Here is a 22,466-nt window from a genome sequence, read left to right as displayed (position 1 = left end):
GGTCTCCGTTGTCGTATTTTCAGCTTCATAATGTGCCACACATTTTCAACGGGTGACAGGTCTGGACTGCAGGCAGGCAAGTCTAGTACCCGCACTCTTTTACTACGAAGCCACGCTGTTGAAACACGTGCAGAATGTTGCTTGGATGGCAGCATGTGTTGCTCCAAAACCTGGATGTACCTTTCAGCATTGATGTTGCCATCACAGATGTATAAGTTGCCCATGCCATGGGCACTAACACCCCAATACCATCACAGATGCTGGCTTTTGAACTTTGCGCTGGTAACAATCTGGATGGTCTTTTTCCTCTTTTGTCCGGAGGACATAACGTCCATGATTTCCAAAAACAATTTGAAATATGGACTCATCAGACCACAGTACACTTTTCTACTTTGGGTCTGTCCATTTCAAATGAGCTAGATGTAGCAATGAACTGAGTTAACTGACAATGGTTTTCTGAAGTGTTCCTGAGCCGACGTGGTAAGATCCTTTAAACAATGTCGGTTTTTAATGCAGTGCTGCCTGAGGGATCAATGGTCATGGGCATTCAATGTTGGTTTTTCGGCCTTGCCGTTTACGTGTGGAAAGTTCTCCAGATTCTCTGAATCTTCTGATTATGGACTGTAGATGATGGAATCCCTAAATTCCTTGCAACTGAATGTTGACAAACATTGTTCTAAAACTGCTGGACTATTTTTTCACACAGTTGTTCACAAAGTGGTGATCCTCGCCCCATCTTTGCTTGTGAACGGCTGAGTCTTTAGGAGAATTCCACCTACAAAGCATCAACAATTAGTGTCCTCAGTTCCCAAACACTTATTGAGTGTTGTTAGAAGGAAAGGTGATGTAACACAGTGGTAAACAAATCACTGTCCCAGCTTTTTTGAAACGTGTTGCAGGCATCCATTTCAAAATGAGCAAATATTTGCACAAAAACAAAAAAGTCTATCAGTTTGAACATTAAATATCTTGTCTTTGTGGTGTATTCAATTGAATATAGGTTGAAGAGGATTTGCAAATCATTGTATTATGTTTTTATTTACATTTCACACAACGTCCCAACTTCATTAGAATTGGGGTTGTAATCAAAGTGTGCAGGTTTTTATCCCGATAGCTCACACAGGAAATGTATAATTATTGTCTATATCAAATTAGGACAATGTTTTCAGGCAACTCACAAGCATTACCATGGCTACATATCCTAAATTTAATGTACTGAGTTTTAGGGAAACATCCTTGGGAGTATAAACGTGGGTCAAACGGAGTAAAAAATTCCAGCTACCACACCGCTATCATTGAATTTCGTATACAGTAGCATTCGCGGACTGTGAAAGTTAAGGCTTACAGGGATTGTTTGAAAGGCTTTAAGCCTTAAGCGATGCATACAATAATAACAGGTGCACATTGTGCTGTTTTCAAATGCTCAAACGGAATTTATGGGGTTGAAAGGTGGCTGAAAACACACGATTGCAAGTCTCCGCTGAGTCAACCCAAAGACGGAAAGAAGAAGAAATGTGGTTGTAAACCTCCGTTCATTTTACACAATTTCCCCACAGAAAAGAAAGAGCCAGATGGACGTAAAAGATGGACTAAAACTGTAAGTTTCTTGCACACATTTATTTTATCAATATCCTGAAACTGTGCCAAATTATAATGTGGTTGATGGTGCCGTTTTCGTGCATCGGCTTATGACTGTGATGTCGCTCCATGAATGACGTGGCGTGTAATATTGTAATGTTGACATGTTCTATAAACAAACTGCATGCATGCACATATTGTATGTCTGTCAACTTATCAAAACAAACGTGACACCAAAGAAGTTAAATGTGAGAACCAGACCCTGGACTTTGTCTAACCATCCGTCAGTTGCTTTCAAGGGGTCAGAAATTTGTCTTCAACTATCAAGAAGGATTGGTCGTCATTTTCCACAGCAGCTCTCTTCCTCCTTTGTCAGCACCAACAGTAGTTTCTGTACTGATGCAGCACACGCAAGGGCAGCCAGCTCTTCTTTCCATTTCTGTTTACTGCTGTACACAGTCCGGGTTGTAACAGGCAATCCTCGGAGCTTACAAAAACACTTTAAATCGTCAACTTTCCAGTGGTTGAAATGGTCCAAATCATATCATTCCTCGCTGCTTTCCGCCATCTTTCAATGTGGATTGGTTGCAGAATAATTTAGCGTACCCATAATGCACCGCACGGTCCGAGATGTGCACTTCACTTATTTCTAACCAGATAATCAGGTAAACTGGAAATGAGCACTGCCCTCTGGTGGTAAGGAGACATCATTGCATGTCAGCACTATGAATAATATCAGTGCACACAGACAGTTATTATACAGGGTGAACACAAAAACAGTCCTTGGTTTCAAATGTTTATAATATCAAACGTTATATGAATAATTTTACAATTTTGAAGAAGAATCTGCAAAAAAAGAAAGAAAAAACTTGAGTTTCTGCACCTGTAGATACCAAAATTGTAAAATTATTCATGTAACTTTTGATAATATAAATATTTAACACCAAGGAGTGTTTCTGTGTTCACCCTGTATACCCACTGTGGGAATAAAATTATATCCAAAATCATTTATTTTATTCCCATGTTATCCCATGTGAACTAAAGTTGTGCAAATCCAACTTTTGTAACGAGAGAGAGACATTCAAACAGCAAATCTTAAACCAGTGAGCACAAAACTCATTCTGATCATCTCATGAGGACAAATTCAGGCAAATTTCTGCAATTACAGCAATCAGGAGTCTTACCCCTACACACACACACACACACACACACACACACACACATATATATATACACTGTAAATCTGTGTATCTCAGATAAGTTTGATTTTGAGTATGGTTTTATCAAGACTCTGCAGCCTCCCCCATCCTCCTTAACAGAGTATTGATTATTGTAATTTTAATATTGTCCTCCACCAGACATACTTATTTGCCAGTATCAGATGACTTTTTTTTTTTTTTAGACAATCTAATGTTTCTTGTATCTGGTCTTGGTTACTTCCTTGTAATGGCATACCTACACTCATCACCAGACACTCTTATTAGGTACACCTGTTCAATGCTTTTAAACACAAATACCTAATCAGCCAATCACATGGCAGCAACTCAATACATTTAGGCATCTAGACGTGGTGAAGAGTTGCCCAAGTTCATACTGAGCATCAGAATGGGGAAGAAAGGGGATTTAAGTGACTTTGAACGTGGTATGGTTGTTGGTGCCAGACGGGCTGATCTGCTGGGAGTTTCACACACAATCATCTCTAGTGTTTATAGAGGATGGTCCAGAAAATGAGAAGATATCCAGTGAGCGGCAGTTGTTTGGACGAAAGTGCCGTGTTGATGTCAGAAGTCAGAGGAGAATGGGCAGACTGGTTTAATGGGTGACTGTGTGATGCTATCATGTCAATATGGACCAACAGCTCTGAGGAAAGTTTCCAACACCTTGTTAAATCTATGCCATGAAGATTTAAGGCAGTTCTGAAGGCAAAAGGGGCCCAACCCAGAACTAGCAAGGTGTACCTAATTAAGTGACCAGTGTGTGTGTGTGTTGTGTTGTGTTGTGTGTGTGTGTGTATAGGTCCTAGTTTCCCTAATCCAGGTGAAATGACACTGTCCTTTATTGTGTCCATCATAAAGAGTCTACTGAATCACACTTTGAATATCTCCTTTATTTTTATTTTTTATTTTATATGTGTTTTATTTTTGTAAATTTGTGTTTTTAATGTTAAGCACTTTGGACACCAGTTGGTGCTGTAAAGCGCTTTATAAATAAATGTTGATTGATTGATTGATTGATCCTCACCTGGGACCAATATGCCAAAGGTGGTCCTACCAGGAACTAATGCTCCAGGAACAAGGCTCCCAGGATCACTGGAGCACACAAACCCTCCACCTCGATAAGGTGGCAGTCCAAGGAGAGGAGGATGCCACTGGTTTTCTCCCTAGGGAGGTCCTCCAGGCACGTCCAACTGGGAGGAGGCCCCAGGGAAGATCCTGGACACGCTGGCTTGGGAATACCTCAGAATCCCCCAAGAAGAGTTACAGGACTTGGCCGAGGATTGGAAAATGTGGACTGAATTGCATGGTTTGCTTCCAGACCTGGATAAGTGGTAAAAAAAATTAATGAGTGATTGATATCTTACCAATATACTCAGGGACCACTAGGGGTCACTCACAGACTATCAGTAGTCCACAGACCACTTTTCGAGACAGGCTGCCTAAAGCCACCTTGACACTTGCACAAATTTGATCCCCACACTGGCACGTAATCTCGTGAGACAATGAGTAAACTCATAAACTGTGAAAGGCCCTGCACACAGTGGCACACAGCACTTGCAAGTAGGGTGCGCAATGTTCACGGCTAGTTCACGCAAGTGGAACGAATTTTATGCGTGCCAGAAATTTTGAACATTTCAAAATTTTCTTTGCACACTGGCTTGCAGCCTCACACAGTGTACACAGTTTACTCAGTGGCACGACAAATTGTGTGCCAGTGCACAACGAACAAATTTGTGCAAGTGTCAAGGTGGCTTTACAGGCTATGGTGAATCATCATTGATGACAGTGTAGAAAACCCTACTGACTTGGTCGCACATCCGGGCACTCTGTGAGCTCTTAGCAACACTGGCTGGTGTGTAAGCAGTCTATAGTGGACAATGAAGTTGATGTGAGTTTTTCATTTTCACCACTGTTTTTTTTTCTTAATGCCTCAGCAATGTGAGGACAAACTCACCCACATGGGGTGTGCAGCCAGTACATCCTGAGTGCCGGTCCCAAGCCCGGATAAATGAGGAGGGTTGGATCAGGAAGGGCATCCGGTGTAAAACAAGCCAACCCAACTCTGCAGAAGAATCGAATTTCCATACTGGATTGGTTGCGGCCCGGGTTAACAACGTCTGCCACCAGTGCTGTTGCCCAACAGGGTGCCAGTGGAAATTGGGCTACTGCTGGGCGAAGACGACAAAGAAGAGGAGGAGAGCGTTTCCACAAACAGCGGGAGAAGAAGAAAACTAGAAGGGTGGAAATAAGAGTGGGGACTTTGAATGTTGGTAGTATGACTGGTAAAGGGAGAGAGCTGGCTGATATGATGGAGAGGAGAAAGGTAGACATATTGTGTGTGCAAGAGACCAAGTGGAAGGGAAGTAAGAGCAGGAGCATCGGCGGTGGGTACAAGTTGTTGTACCATGGTGAGGACAGGAAGCGAAATGGTGCTGGGATAATTTTAAAGGAGTATGTTAAAAGTGTGTTGGAGGTTAAGCGAGTGTCTGAGAGGGTGATGAGTATGAAGTTGGAAATTGAAGGGGTGATGATGAATATCATCAGTGCATATGCCCCACATGTAGGTTGTGAGATGAAGGAGAAAGAAGATTTCTGGAGTGTGTTAGATGAGGTGGTGGAGAGTGTACCCAAGCATGAAATAGTGGTGATAGGAGCGGACTTCAATGGGCATGTTGGTGAAGGGAACAGAGGTGATGAGGAAGTAATGGGTAGATATGGTATCAAGGATAGGAATGGGGAAGGACAGATGGTAGTTGATTTTGCAAAAAGGATGGAAACTGCTGTGGTGAATACCTACTTTAAGAAAAGGGAGGAGCACAGTGTAACATATAAGAGTGGAGGAAGGTGCACACAGGTGGACTACATTCTTTATAGGATATGCAAGCTAAAAGAAATCAGAGACTGTGAGGTTGTGGCAGGAGAGAGTGTCGTTAGACAGCATAGGATGGTTGTTTATAGGATGACTTTAGAGGTAAAGAAGAAGAAGAGAGTGAGAGCTCACCAAAGGATCAGATGGTGGAAGCTGAAGGAGGAAGACTGTTGTGTGAAATTTAGCGAGCAGGTGAGAGAAGCACTGGTTGGAGGGGAAGCAATTTTGGACAACTGGAAAAGTACCGCAGATGTGGTGAGGGAGACAGCTAGGACAGTACTGGGTATGACATCTGGACAGTGGAAGGAAGACGAGGAGACTTGGTGGTATGGTATGGCTAGCATACTTGTACAGTTTTATTTTACGCTTTTTACTCTTTTAATTCATTTTATTAGTAATTGGAGCGGGCCGCGGCCTCAACTTTACCTAAATTCTGGGTCTTTTAGTGAAGTTTAGGGCTAGTGGCCAGCGATCACCTTAGTATTTCTCTGTTTTTCTTGTTGTTTAATGCTGACAAATTATACAGTATTTCTTGTCTTTCTGATGCCTGATTCTGTTTTTTCTCTCTGTTTAAGGTGCAGCTCCATCCAGAGATGGGAGTTGTGTTCATGTTGGCGATCCTCCTGTCCTGTGCGCCAATTGCATTTCTTGTATATTCGTCCGTGAATTGTTCTGTGAATTGTTCTGTAATTTATGCTTTGTAGCATGGCCCAAGCAGATGGTCACCCCTTTGAGTCTGGTCTGCTTGAGGTTTCTTCCTCAGAGGGAGTTTTTCCTTACCACTGTTGCTCTGGGGGTTGTTAAGGTTAGACCTTACCTGTGTGAAGCGCTTTGAGGCAACTCTGTTGTGATTTGGCGCTATATAAGTGAAAATAAATTGAAATTGAAATTGAAAAAAAAGGCTGGATGATGTGGTGAGAGTAAATCAGGAAGTACAAGAGATTAGTAAGGAAGACGTGAGGGCAGCTATGAAGAGGATGAAGAGTGGAAAGGCAGTTGGTCCAGATGACATTCCAGTGGAGGCATGGAAATGTCTAGGAGAGATGGCAGTAGAGTTTCTAACCAGATTGTTTAATAAAATCTTGGAAAGTGAGAGGATGCCTGAGGAGTGGAGATTAAGTGTGCTGGTTCCTATTTTCAAGAACATGGGTGATGTGCAGAGCTGCAGTAACTACAGAGTCATAAAGTTGATCAGCCACAGCATGAAGTTATGGGAAAGAGTAGTAGAAGCTAGGCTTAGAAAACAGGTGAAGATCTGTGAGCAGCAATATGGTTTCATGCTGAGAAAGAGCACTACAGATGCAATGTTTGCTCTGAGAATACTGTTGGAGAAGTACAGAGAAGGCCAGAAAGTGTTACATTGTGTGTTTGTGGACTTAGAAAAAGCTTATTACAGGGTGCCAAGAGAAGAGCTGTGGTATTGTATGAGAAAGTCTGGAGTGGCAGAGAAGCATGTTAGGGTAGTGCAGGACATGTACAAGAATAGTGTGACAGTGGTGAGATGCGCAGTCGGAATGACAGACTCATTCAAGGTGGAGGTGGGATTACACCAAGAATCAGTTCTGAGTCCTTTCTTGTTTGCAGTGGTGATGGACAGGTTGATGGATGAGATCAGACTGGAGTCCCCATGGACTATGATGTTTGCAGATGACATTGTGATCTATAGTGAGAGTAGAGAGCAAGTTGAGTCTAGTCTGGAAAGGTGGAGATATGCTTTGGAGAGAAGGGGAATGAAAGTCAGTAGAAGCAAGACTGAGTACATGTGTGTGAATGAGAGGGAGCCCAGTGGAATAGTGCAGTTACAAGGAGTAGAAGTGGTGAAAGTAGATGAGTTTAAATATTTGCGGTCAACTGTTCAAAATAATGGAGAGTGTGGTAAAGAGGTAAAGAAGAGAGTGCAGGCAGGGTGGAGTGGGTGGAGAAAGGTGGCAGAAATGACTGAAGAATTTCAGCAAGAGTGAAGGGGAAAGTTTACAAGACAGTAGTGAGACCAGCTATGTTGTACGGTTTAGTGCGGGAGAGAAAAAAGCTTGAGTATCGATCTTTTTACATGAGGATCGTTCAATATCAATATCAGCGTTGGTATCGGTATTATTGATATTAGGATCGATCTGCCCACCTCTAGTATGAGGTGAGTTGCCCTTTATGTTACTGGGGGTGGACAGGGGTGGGCGGTGCTGCCCGAACGACACTCCTCTGCCTACGCCCCTGTTAAATGACCTCTTTAAAGCAGGGCTGGGCGTCTCCTCCTCCTCTTCCACTCACGAGCCGTGCGTGTGTCTTCACCTGTGAGTCTCACCTGGAGCAGTGAGACATGTCCGTGCTCCTCGCGGATTGTCTGTTTTACTGCGCGCCATGAACGTCACACGGGGTTTGCTGACGGTTCTGAGTCTGCTGTGCCGCGCCGAATCCGGCTGCTCACCGACCTCTTACTACGGTAACTGCTGGATCAGACGCATTCCGGGGATTTTTATCGACATTGAGGAGTCTCAGAGGAGAGGAGCTCAGCTCCTGAAGCTCTACCAGGAGGAGAGCGCGCTGAAATGCAGCCGCGCCTGCTGCCTCACCAGGAACTGTAAGTTACAAAAACAACAAAATAATCATAAAAATAAAACCCCCGCAAAGGGCCTATTCCCGAAATGTGATTTTTAAAAATATTTTTTTTTTTGAGTAGATTTAGTTTGACCTTTTGGGTACCTAAACCTGAAAGTGTGGGTTTACTTGTCTAGTGCAGTGTTTTATACATTGTTTCACCATTTAGTGCAGCAGATAAGTGAAACAATCATGCAAATAGTGATAAAAGCATCAAATTCGGCAGAAATACTCCTTAGACGCTCCTCTTTTGAAAAAACCGATTGGCCACTTGAATTTTCAATGGTGGTCAGGGTTCAATTGAAGAATTACACGAGGTCAAAATTAAAAGATGCTCCAGTCATATTGAAAAATATTCCATATTATTTGCCTGATCATAAAGATTCCATAAAGGTATAGTTTGGACTATCTGTGACTGAATTCTATGGAGTTACGGGATAAAAACAGCAAGAATGGTGACAAAGGTCAATGTCATTTTGTACAGGGGTCAAAAATTAAAGTTGCTACAACTTTCGTAAAAAGTGATGCAAATTATTGGTTGAGCTAATAGGATTAATAAATGGAATAGTGTTGAGAGTGTTGAATGCTTGGTCTCCAAAGTAAAGGTCAAACAAGGTCTAAGTCTATTGGATTCTGACATGTGACATATGTTACCCTGTAACGTGATAAGTAAGGAAGATACATGGTCAAAACTATTCCTTTTTAAAACCGTGTTAACTCAACTAGTAATTTGCATCACTTTTTACCAAAATTGGAGGAACTTTAACTTTTGACCCCTATACAAAATGAAACTGACCTTTGTCACCATTCTTGCTATTTTTATCCCCTAACTCCATAGAATTCAGTCACAGATAGTCCAAACTATACCTTTTTGGAATCTTTATGATCAGGCAAATAATGTGGAATATTTTCAATATGATTGGAGCATCATTTAATTTTGACCTCTGTGTAATTCTTCAATTGACCCCTACCTGACCACCGATTGAAAATTCAAGTGGCCAATCGTTTTTTTCAAGAGGATTGTCTGAGGAGCATTTCTGCCAAATTTTATGCTTTTATCACCATTTGCAGGATTCCCCTCTAAATATTCTCTTATCCGCTGCACTAATTTTCATTTTCAGTGAGACGTTATTGTTACTATATTTTCCTGTAATTTTTTTTTTTTTTTTTTTTGCAGTTTTATCAGATATCCGCAATATGTTTTAATTGAAATCAACAGTATCATGCTGGGAATGACTCTTATTGGAGTTGAAAAAACTTGATTTGACAAAACAGTAGAGCAGATTTCACTCTGTAACAGAGTGTATTTAACTCTATTTGGACTGGGACCAAATGTTATCTTAACAGAGGTTATTTTGCTTTGCAAAATGTATACCAGAATTATATCTGTACATTATAAATATAGATTTTAATCTCAAAACACACAATGTAAGACTATATAACAATCATGTAACAAAGCCTTGAAGATTCACAAGTCATGTAACATAACATTATGTGGAATTGTTGGTACATAATATCTAAATAAATTTATGTGCACAATTATATGATATTACACAGTATTAGCTTAAGACTCAACATAAAAACTATGAAACATTTGTTTCTTGAGCTAAGACAGTTTTAAATAACTAGGAACTTGGTATATGTACCTACTCGTAACAAGTGCTGCCTACGGGTAATGTTGCAATACAAGCTGAAGTTGAATGTTCATTGATTAACTATCTACACTGTAGATAGTTAATCAATGAACATTATATATATATTATACATTATATAATATAATATATATAAATATTATATCAGACTGTAGATTCTACAGTCTGATATAATATTTACAACAAATTGCAACAAACAAGTGTTGCCTATAGGTAATATTCCAGTACAAATAGAATATGAATGTTCACTAATTAACTACTGTTAATACAGTCTTATATACTATTAACAGCTAACTGGATGTGTAAGAAACCATGTCACAGTAAAATCAAACACACTTAGTCTGAATCCTCATCTGAGTCACTACAAAGTGTCAGGTCTTCACACTGGATGTTCTCACAGGAGCCACTGTTGGAACAACTGCATGTCTCTGTTTATGAGAATCCACGCTTTTTGCATTTGCACTTTCTTGAACAGCCTGCAGAACAACCACATCTGGTGGGTGCAATTAATGCAGCAGGTGCAGCTGGGGTGGTCATTCGGAGGCGGGGTGAGGATGCTATTTTCTTCTACCCATCCATGTCCAACAGCACTGCACAGACTTGGTAGAGGCTCCAGCGCATGCTTCCAGATGTATGCCTGGTAGTTAGCTGTCCTCCGATGTTGGTCCCTTGTGGGTGGTAGAGCTTAGTTTCTTGCCTGCTTCTGGCAGTACAACTTGTACCTCAAGGAATTTGTGTCAGTTGTGGTGGCTTTGGCGTCATACAGTGCTCCAACAAATGCTTCTACAGACTCAAACAAGGCTGGACCTGTGCTTGTGTTTTCCCTGAGACATCCAAGGCCACTGTGTTTCTTAGGATCAGCACTGATCATTTTCCACGGCTTAACCTTTCCTTTGCTGCTGAACCTGCTGACCGTGTGACAGCCTGTTAGAGAATGGACAGGCAGAAGTAGACATGAAACAGCATCACCTAGCTTTTGAGACATCACGCTCATGTTGATGAAGTGAGATTTGTTCTTTACTACTGTTCTAAACCAGAGCTCTGATTTGATGTTGTGGCTGAAGTCAGTGGTGGGCCCAGCTAACCAAAAAGTTAGCTTCGATAACAGATAATCAGCTAACTGAAAAGTTATCTTTTATAAAGCTAAACCGATAAACCACCCAAAAATTTACCGGAAGCTACAGCTAACCGATAATCGATAACTTCTAGTATTGTCTCTGGTACACTTGCAACTACTAACAAGCTGATTTTGAGTTTTAATATCACAATCGCTTCTGGTAGCATCAAAGGCGAACACAGACCCAAACAATGAGTCAGCACTTCTGTCTTTGACAAGCTAAAAGTGGACATTCTTGTTTTGGCCGAACAACTTCCCACAGTTTCTGGGGACTCTGTGTTAGTACGCGCCCGCGGCTGACGTGCTTGATGAATTCCTGCACAAAAAGTAGTTCCCAGATAATGAGATAATGAGTATATCTCATCTAAATCAATTCTAAAATTTACCAGTAATAAAATTATAAAGAAAACTGAAGTTTTAAGAGTGGCCATAATAAATATTTAAGAAACTTAAACGTTTATGAGAATTGTAAACATTGACACGATGGAGTTTGATGTGGAAGAGTTCAGAAAGATATGATTGGAATGTTTTGATTACCATTTACAGTTGGCAATGAAAGTCAGAACAAGAAGCTGCACTGAAAGAGATCTATCTGAGAAGAGACACATTCTGTGTTGTTGCTCCAACGAGAGTGGCACGCTGAGCAGGGTGGCAAAAGTAGTCCGGCGAGCTCAATCTGTGGGCGAGCTATCCCACACTTCAATAATAGCAGAGATGTTGGTCCAACAAGAGCGGTACTCTGAGCAGGGTACTACATAGCTTGTAGCAGTGAAGCAGCTGAGAGGAGCAGCGAAGTTCAACTCTCTACTCAATAGTAGTGTCGCCATGAGGCGGAGGTCTTGGAAAATAAAGCAGTGCTGATCTATGGATTTGATTTCTAAATACAATTATACCGATAGAATAACTCTATTAATGTCACTTCTGTCATTTGTACAAAGTTAAAATATAACATATATCTTTTAATTTTAAATAATGCACTCATTCTGAAGTTTTGTAACAAACACAGACAGATGCCAAAGGGATTATGGGTAAAATGTGCCTCCGCTAACACTGATTGGGTGACTCAGTCATTCTATGTAAAAACCAACACTTTAATATGAGGTGTGTGTGTTGGTGTTTATAAATGTGCTTTTGTAAAATATGCCTTTTTATTGGTAAAAAATAAGCCAGTTGCAAAAAGCCAAAAAGTCAAGTTGTGAACTGATTTGACAACTGTCTGTTATAACCGGGGTCAAAATAAATAGAATATTGCCATCTACTGGTGTCCAGATGCTCATGCTACCATGAACACTACTGGCCAGTAGATGGCAGTAGAGATTGTGAAAACGCGCCAAAACAAAATTCCAGATAATCCGTGTCTGCTACGTTTAAGATGCGTGGAATTTAATAAACACAAACTGAATTTCAGAAGCAACCTGGGCTTCTTCTGGCATTTTTACATAAAACAAACACATTTTTACATAATACAAACACAATAACAACATCTATGAACCCAGAGAATATATTCACGAGTGTTTTAGGCACAATATACAAAGAGTTTAATGCTGTTGTCCGTGTGGAGCCTGATTAGAGCATCTCTGATGCATTTCTTCTGTTGTGAATGTACTGAGATTACCCGTAATGCACCTGGACACAGCATGTCCACACTAAAACCTTCAAAATTATTGCATTACTTTAAAACTAAAACATATATCTGATATTTTCACTTTATAAAACTTCAGACGTGACGTTAATTTAAATAACTTGTCCGAAATTAGTTTAGTTAAAATTTTAACCACAAGTTAAAACTGTATGCCTCTGGATGACTTGGGTGATACTGCAAGTGTATCAGTATTGGGTCAAAAGAAATGAGCTTTTTTCTTTTCTATAACCAGTTCTCCTTTGCCTGCAGAGGATAGAGAGGTTTCTTTTGGAACCAGCTCTCCTCTGTTTACAAAAGATAGAATTGCACATCTACTACAAAACATTTAACAGGTAGGTACTCAACTGATTTTTAGACTTAATAAATGTTTGTAACTGTTAAGCTTTGTTCACCACACCTGCAAAAATATGTTAGCGGTTTAAAAATTACTGGACCAAAACTTATCGGAAAATAATTGGTCTGATGATGGTTTTCAAAGTTATCTGAAAAGCTAATCCGATAATGCAGATATTAGCTTTGATAATTAGTGGTTAGCGGATTAGCGGAACTGCCCACCACTGGCTGAAGTGCACCGTGAGGACTGCAACATCAGTGTCTGGCAACCATATAACAATCTTCTCAGAGGTTCTTGAAGTGTGGGCAGCATGCAAGAGGAGACGAGTATCCGCTTCTTCATGGTTTGACTGGAGATCTACAATCTCAGATGTTCCCTGCAGCTGAACCATCTTGCATTGTCTTGCATCACTGAACCCACCACTGGTTACAAATGCTTGACCAGGACCAAGTGATATATCTAAATATTTTTCAAAATGCACAAAAATGTCAATACACTGACATTGTCTCATTAAGTGGTACATAATTAAAAAGTATACAAGTGAGATTTTAATGATTATAACTGTCGGAAAGCAGACAATATCTGAATAAGTTTGCAGTTCAAATCATTATTCTACCATTAATGGAAAGAAAGTTATAAAGCAAAGCATGAACTGCTATATCTGAAAAATGTAAACAATTAAAAACAATTAAAAATTTAGCAATAACTACTCAGAGAAAATGAAAATGATGAAACAATGTAACATTAATTAGTATAAAACATTGCAATTTGCCCTATTAAGGTTTCAAATTCCGCAAAACTTCGGAGAGGTTGCCACGCTGTGAGATCTCAGTAACATTGAGAACTGCATTGAGACGCTCTGATCGGGCTTCACTTTAACCACTGCACACAGACAACACCATTAACATCGCAACATAAAACTATTTTTATATTGTGCCTAAACCTCTCATGAATATATTCTCTGGGTTTATAGACGTCATTGCGTTTTATATATATATATATATATATATATATATATATATATATATATATATATATATATATATATATATATATATATATATATATACACTCAACAAAAATATAAATGCAACACTTTTGGTTTTGCTCCCATTTTGTATGAGATGAACTCAAAGATCTAAAACTTTTTCCACATACACAATATCACCATTTCCCTCAAATATTGTTCACAAACCAGTCTAAATCTGTGATAGTGAGCACTTCTCCTTTGCTGAGATAATCCATCCCACCTCACAGGTGTGCCATACCAAGATGCTGATTAGACACCATGATTAGTGCACAGATGTGCCTTAGACTGTCCACAATAAAAGGCCACTCTGAAAGGTGCAGTTTTGTTTTATTGGGGGGGATACCAGTCAGTATCTGGTGTGACCACCATTTGCCTCATGCAGTGCAACACATCTCCTTCGCATAGAGTTGATCAGGTTGTCAATTGTGGCCTGTGGAATGTTGGTCCACTCCTCTTCAATGGCTGTGCGAAGTTGCTGGATATTGGCAGGAACTGGTACACGCTGTCGTATACGCCGGTCCAGAGCATCCCAAACATGCTCAATGGGTGACATGTCTGGTGAGTATGCTGGCCATGCAAGAACTGGGACATTTTCAGCTTCCAAGAATTGTGTACAGATCCTTGCAACATGGGGCCGTGCATTATCCTGCTGCCACATGAGGTGATGTTCTTGGATGTATGGCACAACAATGGGCCTCAGGATCTCGTCACGGTATCTCTGTGCATTCAAAATGCCATCAATAAAATGCACCTGTGTTCTTCGTCCATAACAGACGCCTGCCCATACCATAACCCCACCGCCACCATGGGCCACTCGATCCACAACATTGACATCAGAAAACTGCTCACCCACACGACGCCACACATGCTGTCTGCCATCTGCCCTGGACAGTGTGAACTGGGATTCATCCGTGAAGAGAACACCTCTCCAACGTGCCAAACGCCAGCGAATGTGAGCATTTGCCCACTCAAGTCGGTTACGACGACGAACTGGAGTCAGGTCGAGATCCCGATGAGGACGACGAGCATGCAGATGAGCTTCCCTGAGACGGTTTCTGACAGTTTGTGCAGAAATTCTTTGGTTATGCAAACCAATTGTTTCAGCAGCTGTCCGAGTGGCTGGTCTCAGACAATCTTGGAGGTGAACATGCTGGATGTGGAGGTCCTGGGCTGGTGTGGTTACACGTGGTCTGCGGTTGTGAGGCTGGTTGGATGTACTGCCAAATTCTCTGAAACGCCTTTGGAGATGGCTTATGGTAGAGAAATGAACATTCAATACACGAGCAACAGCTCTGGTTGACATTCCTGCTGTCAGCATGCCAACTGCACGCTCCCTCAAATCTTGCGACATCTGTGGCATTGTGCTGTGTGATAAAACTGCACCTTTCAGAGTGGCCTTTTATTGTGGACAGTCTAAGGCACACCTGTGCACTAATCATGGTGTCTAATCAGCATCTTGGTATGGCACACCTGTGAGGTGGGATGGATTATCTCAGCAAAGGAAAGTGCTATCACAGATTTAGACTGGTTTGTGAACAATATTTGAGGGAAATGGTGATATTGTGTATGTGGAAAAAGTTTTAGATCTTTGAGTTCATCTCATACAAAATGGGAGCAAAACCAAAAGTGTTGCGTTTATATTTTTGTTGAGTGTATATATGTCTGAAATTCGGTTTGCGTTTATTAAATTCCATGCAGATTAAACGTAGCAGACACGGATTATTTGTTATAATTGTTTTAGCAAGTTTTCAGGGTATCATGCAGCAGTCTCTTATTAACGTGATGAAAAACATAAAAAAAAAATACATTTTTGTAACATTTTTGTTTATATTGTGCCTAAACCTTTTGTGAATATATTCTCTGGGTTTATAGACGTTATTGCGTTTGTTTTATGTAAACATGCAGAATCACAGGCTGTCTCTCTGTTATTTTCAATGGGAGCTGCTGTGAGCTACGCTCGCTTCCTGATCATGTCGTTCTGGGGGAAAGTGACGTTTGTTCTTTAACGTCTTGAATATTGTTCTTTACAACACTGTTTGTCGTCTTTGTTCCAGACTAATATATATATATATATATATATATATATATATATATATATATATATATATATATATATATGTGTGTGTGTGTGTGTGTGTATGTCTGAAATTCGGTTTGTGTTTATTAAATTCCACGCAGATTAAACGTAGCAGACACAGATTATTTGTTATAATTGTTTTAGCAAGTTTTCAGGGTATCATGCAGCAGTCTCTTATTAACGTGATGAAAAACATTTAAAAAAAAACACATTTTTGTAGTATAATATTCATTTACAATTGTCATCATGTGGATTCTCTATGTTGTTTTGACTGCAGCGACTCTCTGGCGTGCAAGGGATTATAGGATACGTCAATAGGGCGAATAGGTCACTATAAACAGTATGAAAACATTTTGGCTTTGATATATGGAATATTTATCATTCTGTAGCCGCTATTGTGAGTTTCCATAAACAGTTTGTTGACTCGGCACAAATGACCCCATTGTGGGGTTGTGCACCTGCGTAGACAAGTAAACCTACCTTTTCCAGGCACAGGATAGGGTACCCTATCACCCAAAAAGGTCAAACTAAATGTACTCACAAGTGTTTTTAAACTTAATTCTAAGCCTCTTTTAAGAATTGGCCTTTCAACTAAAATCCTCCACTGAGCCACTCAAAAAAACGCTCTGAACTGTCACCTCTCTCCTCACAGTTTCCTGTCATTTGGCAGTTTTTCACTATGATATGACTCAGGAAAGTGTGAACTGTTTCCATCTGCGCTGTCCCACAGTGGAGAGCTGCTTTGTGAGGCTCGGAGGAAATGTTGTTCTTTACAACATCACCAAGGGTGAGTGCGTCCACAACATAAAAAAACAAAAACAACAAAAAAACAAATGACAAAAAAACAACATCTCTGTGTGTGTCAGCTACCATCTGTTACACTGTTATTATTTTTAAACACCAAAATAATATTAGAGTTTATATCTGCACCAAGGCACGGTGCTCTGATAAAGACTAAAGGACAACTAGAGTGAAAACCGTGAATGATTTATTTGGTCACAAGAGAAAATAAGAAGTTCCTTCTCCCTTGTTTCACCACAGGAAATCCAAGGTGGATCTGGATGTTGATTTGGCACACATTTTAACCATACAAATATGTTAAAATAATCATATACTATTGTAGAATTTACAAATGACAATACTTTAAACACAAAAAACCATAACACCAAAAACTGTAAACACAGTTACAGATGAGAATTTTCACAAATACAGTAAAATACTGATAATTAACGGTTTGAAAATAAGAGGTGATGTGTCTGTTTAAACTACATTTTGAGGATAATTAAACATAAGGTGACCATTTTTGCAGTGATTTTTATCTTCTAAATAGACAATAAAACTAGAGGAATCTGAGATTTCTGACATCCGCCAAGGGTTGACGAGGAGTAAAACTAAAAGATATGTGATTCACATTGTGACCCAGACTTTACCTGGATCCAGATTCCACAACACAATGCAACAAGAGGAATCAAAGATTTCTGCCAATTTTAATCCGGATCACCTCCAAAATTCAGTGGAGTCTTCCATGTCCTAATATCTATCTGTGGTGCAAATTTGGTGGGGATCTGTGAAGTAGTTTTGAAGAAATCCTTCAAAGCCTCTATAAAGTGAAATCTCGATCCAGAATCCGGATTCAGTTCCAGATCACCTCCAAAATTTAATGGCGCCTTCCATGGCCTAATATGTATCCATGGTGACAATTTGGTGAGAATCTGTGAAGTAGTTTTAACGTAATCCTTAAAAGCCTATATAAAGGGAAATCTGATCCAAAATCCGGATTTCAATCCAGATCACCTCCAAAATTTAATGGAGTCTTCCATTGGCCTATGTGTCTGTGGTGCTAATTTGGTGAGAATCTGTGAAGTAGTTTTGATGTAATCCTTCAAAGCATATATAAAGTCAAATCTTGATCCAGAATCCAGATTCTCCAAAATTTAATAAATTGAATGTGTGGCTGTGTTGAAAATTTCATCAAAATCCTTGCAGTAGTTTTGATGTAATCCTGCCAACAGTAATCCTTCAAAGCCTATATAAAGGGCAAATAGCTCATTTGGTAGAGCGAGACATCCTATGACCAAAGGGCAGGGTTGGGTAGGATTACTTTGAAAGAATACATGTGGATTACATGTATGTATGTACATAGATTTGGATTACTTGTAATCTGATTACTTTTGGATTACATTTCAAAGTAATCCTACCCAACCCTGCCAAAGGGTCACTTAGACACTCAACCCACCTTGTCTGTGTATGAATGAGGTGGTGGTCAGAGGGGCCATAGGTGCAGAATTGCAGCCACACTTCTGTCACTTTGCCGCAGGGCAGCTGTGGGTGGCTACATTAGTATCTTACCACCGTGAATGTGCAAGTGAATGAATAATGCAACTTGGGTGTCTTGAAAAGTGCTCTATAAATCCAAGTTATTATTATTATAAAGTGAAACTTGATCCAGAATCCAGAGTCCGGTCACCTCCAAAATTTAATGGGTTCTTCCATGGCCTAATATGTATCTGTGGTGCTAACAGTCAGACAAATAAATAAATGCAGATGATTTAATTATGTCCTTGGTGGATGTAATAATTGCATACTGATCCAGAATGGTCCAACTGATCAAAATGTTGCAATCTGATATTTAATTTAATAAGACAGACACCCTCTCTACTTTTAAGATTAGGCTTAAAACTTTCCTTTTTGCTAAAGCTTATAGTTAGGGCTGGATCAGGTGACCCTGAACCATCCCTTAGTTATGCTGCTATAGACGTAGACTGCTGGGGGGTTCCCATGATGCACTGTTTCTTTCTCTTTTTGCTCTGTATGCACCACTCTGCATTTAATCATTAGTGATCGATCTCTGCTCCCCTCCACAGCATGTCTTTTTCCTGGTTCTCTCCCTCAGCCCCAACCAGTCCCAGCAGAAGACTGCCCCTCCCTGAGCCTGGTTCTGCTGGAGGTTTCTTCCTGTTAAAAGGGAGTTTTTCCTTCCCACTGTAGCCAAGTGCTTGCTCACAGGGGGTCGTTTTGACCGTTGGGGTTTTACATAATTATTGTATGGCCTTGCCTTACAATATAAAGCGCCTTGGGGCAACTGTTTGTTGTGATTTGGCGCTATATAAAAAAATTGATTGATTGAATTGATTGATAAGCTAAAACAAAATAGTGTCTTCCTGATCTTGCTTTTATTTCGTGATGTCATATCACTCATCCAACACTAACAATACCCAACTTTGTACAATAGCCACGTGATTTAAATTTCTGTCAAGATTTGTCAAAGCACAGTGGCTTAGAATAAGAATAACTGGATCTCTGGCCTGTTTCATTTCAGAAGATCTGCACGCCTACAGCATCGTGGAAAACGAATACCTTTTTTCATAGATTTGCTTCTGTTCACATTGCCTTTTTCAAATAGAAAATTGCATATTTTTAGACACACTTTGCATAATTTGCCACACCCTTTCTTAGCACACTGCAGCACACTAGAGTAGATGCTGAAATTGGCAGGTCTATGTACTGAACTGAATTTTATTTGAATTGCAAGATACTGAAAGATTCACACCACTAACATGCAACACCAAAAGGCCTGGAAGACCATAAAAGACAAGCAAAGTGGAGGAATGAAGAATACTTTCTTCAGCAAAGGAAATGTTTTTTTTATATATATATCTTCTCAAACCACAACATAAGTAGCCCCAAGGCATGCCACAAGGGTAAGGTCTAACGTTACGAACCCCCCTGAGCAAGCACATATGCAACAATGATTAAGGAAAAACTCCCTCAGGCATAATTTGACTTAGAAACCTAAAGCAGACCAGACTTGGAGGGGTGACCAACTGCTTAGGTCATACTAACAGTAACATGGACCAAATTATGTATAACAAAAATTTTTCAAACATAAAAGAGAAAAGGAGTTTCATTATAGTCCTTTTAGCAGTTGTCTTCCAAAAAAAAAAAAAAAAATTGCAGATGGTGAAAATCTTTCTCATGCAAGTTCGGTCAAGCTGCATCCTCAGATAGGGGAATGCTAGAGGGGTGCTCACCCTACCACAACCAACTGCGAAAGAGTCCAATGACTGCACCACAAACAGGGAATTCGAGAGTGGAATCAGTCAGCCGGAACTAACAACTCACAGAACACTGTCTCTCAGCAGTAAAATAACAGATGATACACTCATGTGGCCACCGGCAACTCGCTCTTTGCTTCACTCACTCTCATGTGATGAGACGGAGTCCTGCTCCGTTATTAGTAGCAAAATTAAAATGGAAATGTCGCTTCACAACATCTAGCCAAGTCAACAGCACTGAGGTTGGTACATCACTGTCAAAGTCTACTATCAAGAGATGAGTTTGTGAATGTAAATACAGAGGGTTTAGGACAAGTTGTAAACTGTGCGCCTCGGGGTGACTTATGTTGTGATTTGGCATTGTATAAATAAATGGAATTGATTGTGTTAAGGATGTGCAATCTGATCTAATATTTAAATGACTGCACATATTTAAAGTTCACATATTGACTGGATACAGCGGAGCAGTGTTGCCACGCTGAGTGGTGGTTCTAGAATTAGTCCAATCAGGTGCCAGTCATAGTGGACTATTACCACTAGTCATCTCAACCCTAATTTATATGTAGCATTACTTGCCAATTTTATTTTCAGTCCACCATTGGTCCTGGTAATAATGCAGTTTACTGTAAAATGATGTAGTAATAATAATGTAATGCAGTATACGAGACATTCTTTGATGTGATTCATATAAAGAAAATGGTAAATAACTCAGTCATTCCTAAATATTTTTTCAAATCCACTTTAACCGATCCCATTATTCACTCCCATTATTTAAAAGTTCTTTATTCATATTAACTCTTGCAGCGTTCTATCATAATTCTGTCTTTGTTGAGGTGTTGGAACACTGAAGTCTGGGAATTAATAGTTTTTCACTTTCAACAATGTAAAACTGTGTAAGAATGAACTTTCTTTTGTAGGTGTGGATCCGGACCTGTTGGTGTTTGAAAAACACTTCACGTCGAACGTGCGCGTGTTACCTCATCACTTCAGTCGAGTCAACGGATCGGAGACACTGACCTCAGACAAGCGGCAGTTCAATCATCCGCCACCACCTGCTGCCCCGCCGTTAACCTCAGCAACCACATTAAAAAGCTCCACCGCAGCACCCCTGGTGTTCAGCAATCCTGCCACCTCACGACAAACCACGCACCCACCTACAACAGTTTCCACTAATACAACATCCAGGACATCCTCTATAACTATGCCTTATGCACTGACAACTGCTCTGGAGACCATCTCCACCTCCACAATGCCTCCTACATCCACCGCCGAAGCCTTCACATCCGCTCTTGAGACAACAGCGAATGCGCAGCCTTCTTCATCTACCCCTACTCAGCGTCACACCTCCGCCATCTCCTCGTTAGCAAGCAGCCCTCCGACATCCGTGAGACATATGGCTAACACAGAGAACAGCAAACCCCTGGCAAACATAACCCAAAGTGCAGGGAGCGAGGTCCAGGGTCCCAGTGGAGAAGACACCCTCGGGATCATGGGCCCGGGGTGGCATGTGGCCGCGCACACCCTGCTGGTTGCAGTGGCCACGTGCATCACGGTGCTGTTGATCTGCTGCTGCTCTGTTCTGCTCGTGGTGAGCTGGAGGGGACAGAGGAAGAGGATGGGGCGCTACCGTACATCATGGCGAGCAAAGAGTGGGTCAACACGTCTGATAAAGTATGTCCTTGTGAGAGAAAGCTCCTGAAAGTAAATGTAGAAGGCCGACGCTGGCATTTCTATATCAACCAGAATGCTTCATCAAAGAGATCTAGGATTTTTTATATATATATATATATATTTTTTTTTTTTTTTTTTTACTGCTGGATCTTAGTGTTTGTCTTATGGATTATTTTAATACACACAAGCCCTGAGTTCTCTGTCAAAGCTTTTCATTTCAAGCAGATATAGTTTGACAAGACTAAAACGCAAACTGCACAGGCAGAGGCTGAGTTTTTGGTTAACATAACTGTGGTAGCAGAAACAATGTGACCACAAAGGTCCTCCTCCCGGCTGTACGTGTGCAGAAAGATGATCTGAGGCCCATTTGGCAGACATCAAGTTTTGATGTCCTTCAGCGAGCTTCAGTTGATATTGATGGAAACCTTAAAGACAGCCTGTTCCCACTCTTAAGTGGGACTTAATGACATGCTGTCCTTTGTGGGGCAGATGATGGATCATCTCCTGCTCTGTGGTATTTAACCGTCTTGTGGTCCAGCACCGCTCATTGGGTTTCTTCTGATTTAAAAGTGCACGGACCACAGGTCAAAACTCTTCAGTGCACTTTCACAGCAGACTCTATGTGACAGCAG

General features: G+C 40.6%; 1 protein-coding gene across 1 annotated transcript; it reads left to right on the top strand.

Annotated features, from left to right (window-relative positions):
* The first annotated feature begins 7,917 nt into the window (after positions 1-7,917).
* Positions 7,918-21,883, top strand: LOC117515468 (MANSC domain-containing protein 4-like). Its single transcript, XM_034176038.1, has 3 exons — positions 7,918-8,239; positions 16,761-16,895; positions 21,081-21,883. The coding sequence occupies exons 1-3, from the start codon at positions 8,020-8,022 to the stop codon at positions 21,860-21,862; spliced, it is 1,137 nt and encodes a 378-aa protein (XP_034031929.1). The 5' UTR covers positions 7,918-8,019; the 3' UTR covers positions 21,863-21,883.
* Positions 21,884-22,466: the final 583 nt, after the last annotated feature.

Source organism: Thalassophryne amazonica, chromosome 8 (genome assembly GCF_902500255.1).
Source record: "Thalassophryne amazonica chromosome 8, fThaAma1.1, whole genome shotgun sequence".
Taxonomy (NCBI): Eukaryota; Metazoa; Chordata; class Actinopteri; order Batrachoidiformes; family Batrachoididae; genus Thalassophryne; species Thalassophryne amazonica.
The sequence above is the reverse complement of the archived record's forward strand: the minus strand, read 5'-3'. Positions and strand labels throughout refer to the sequence as shown.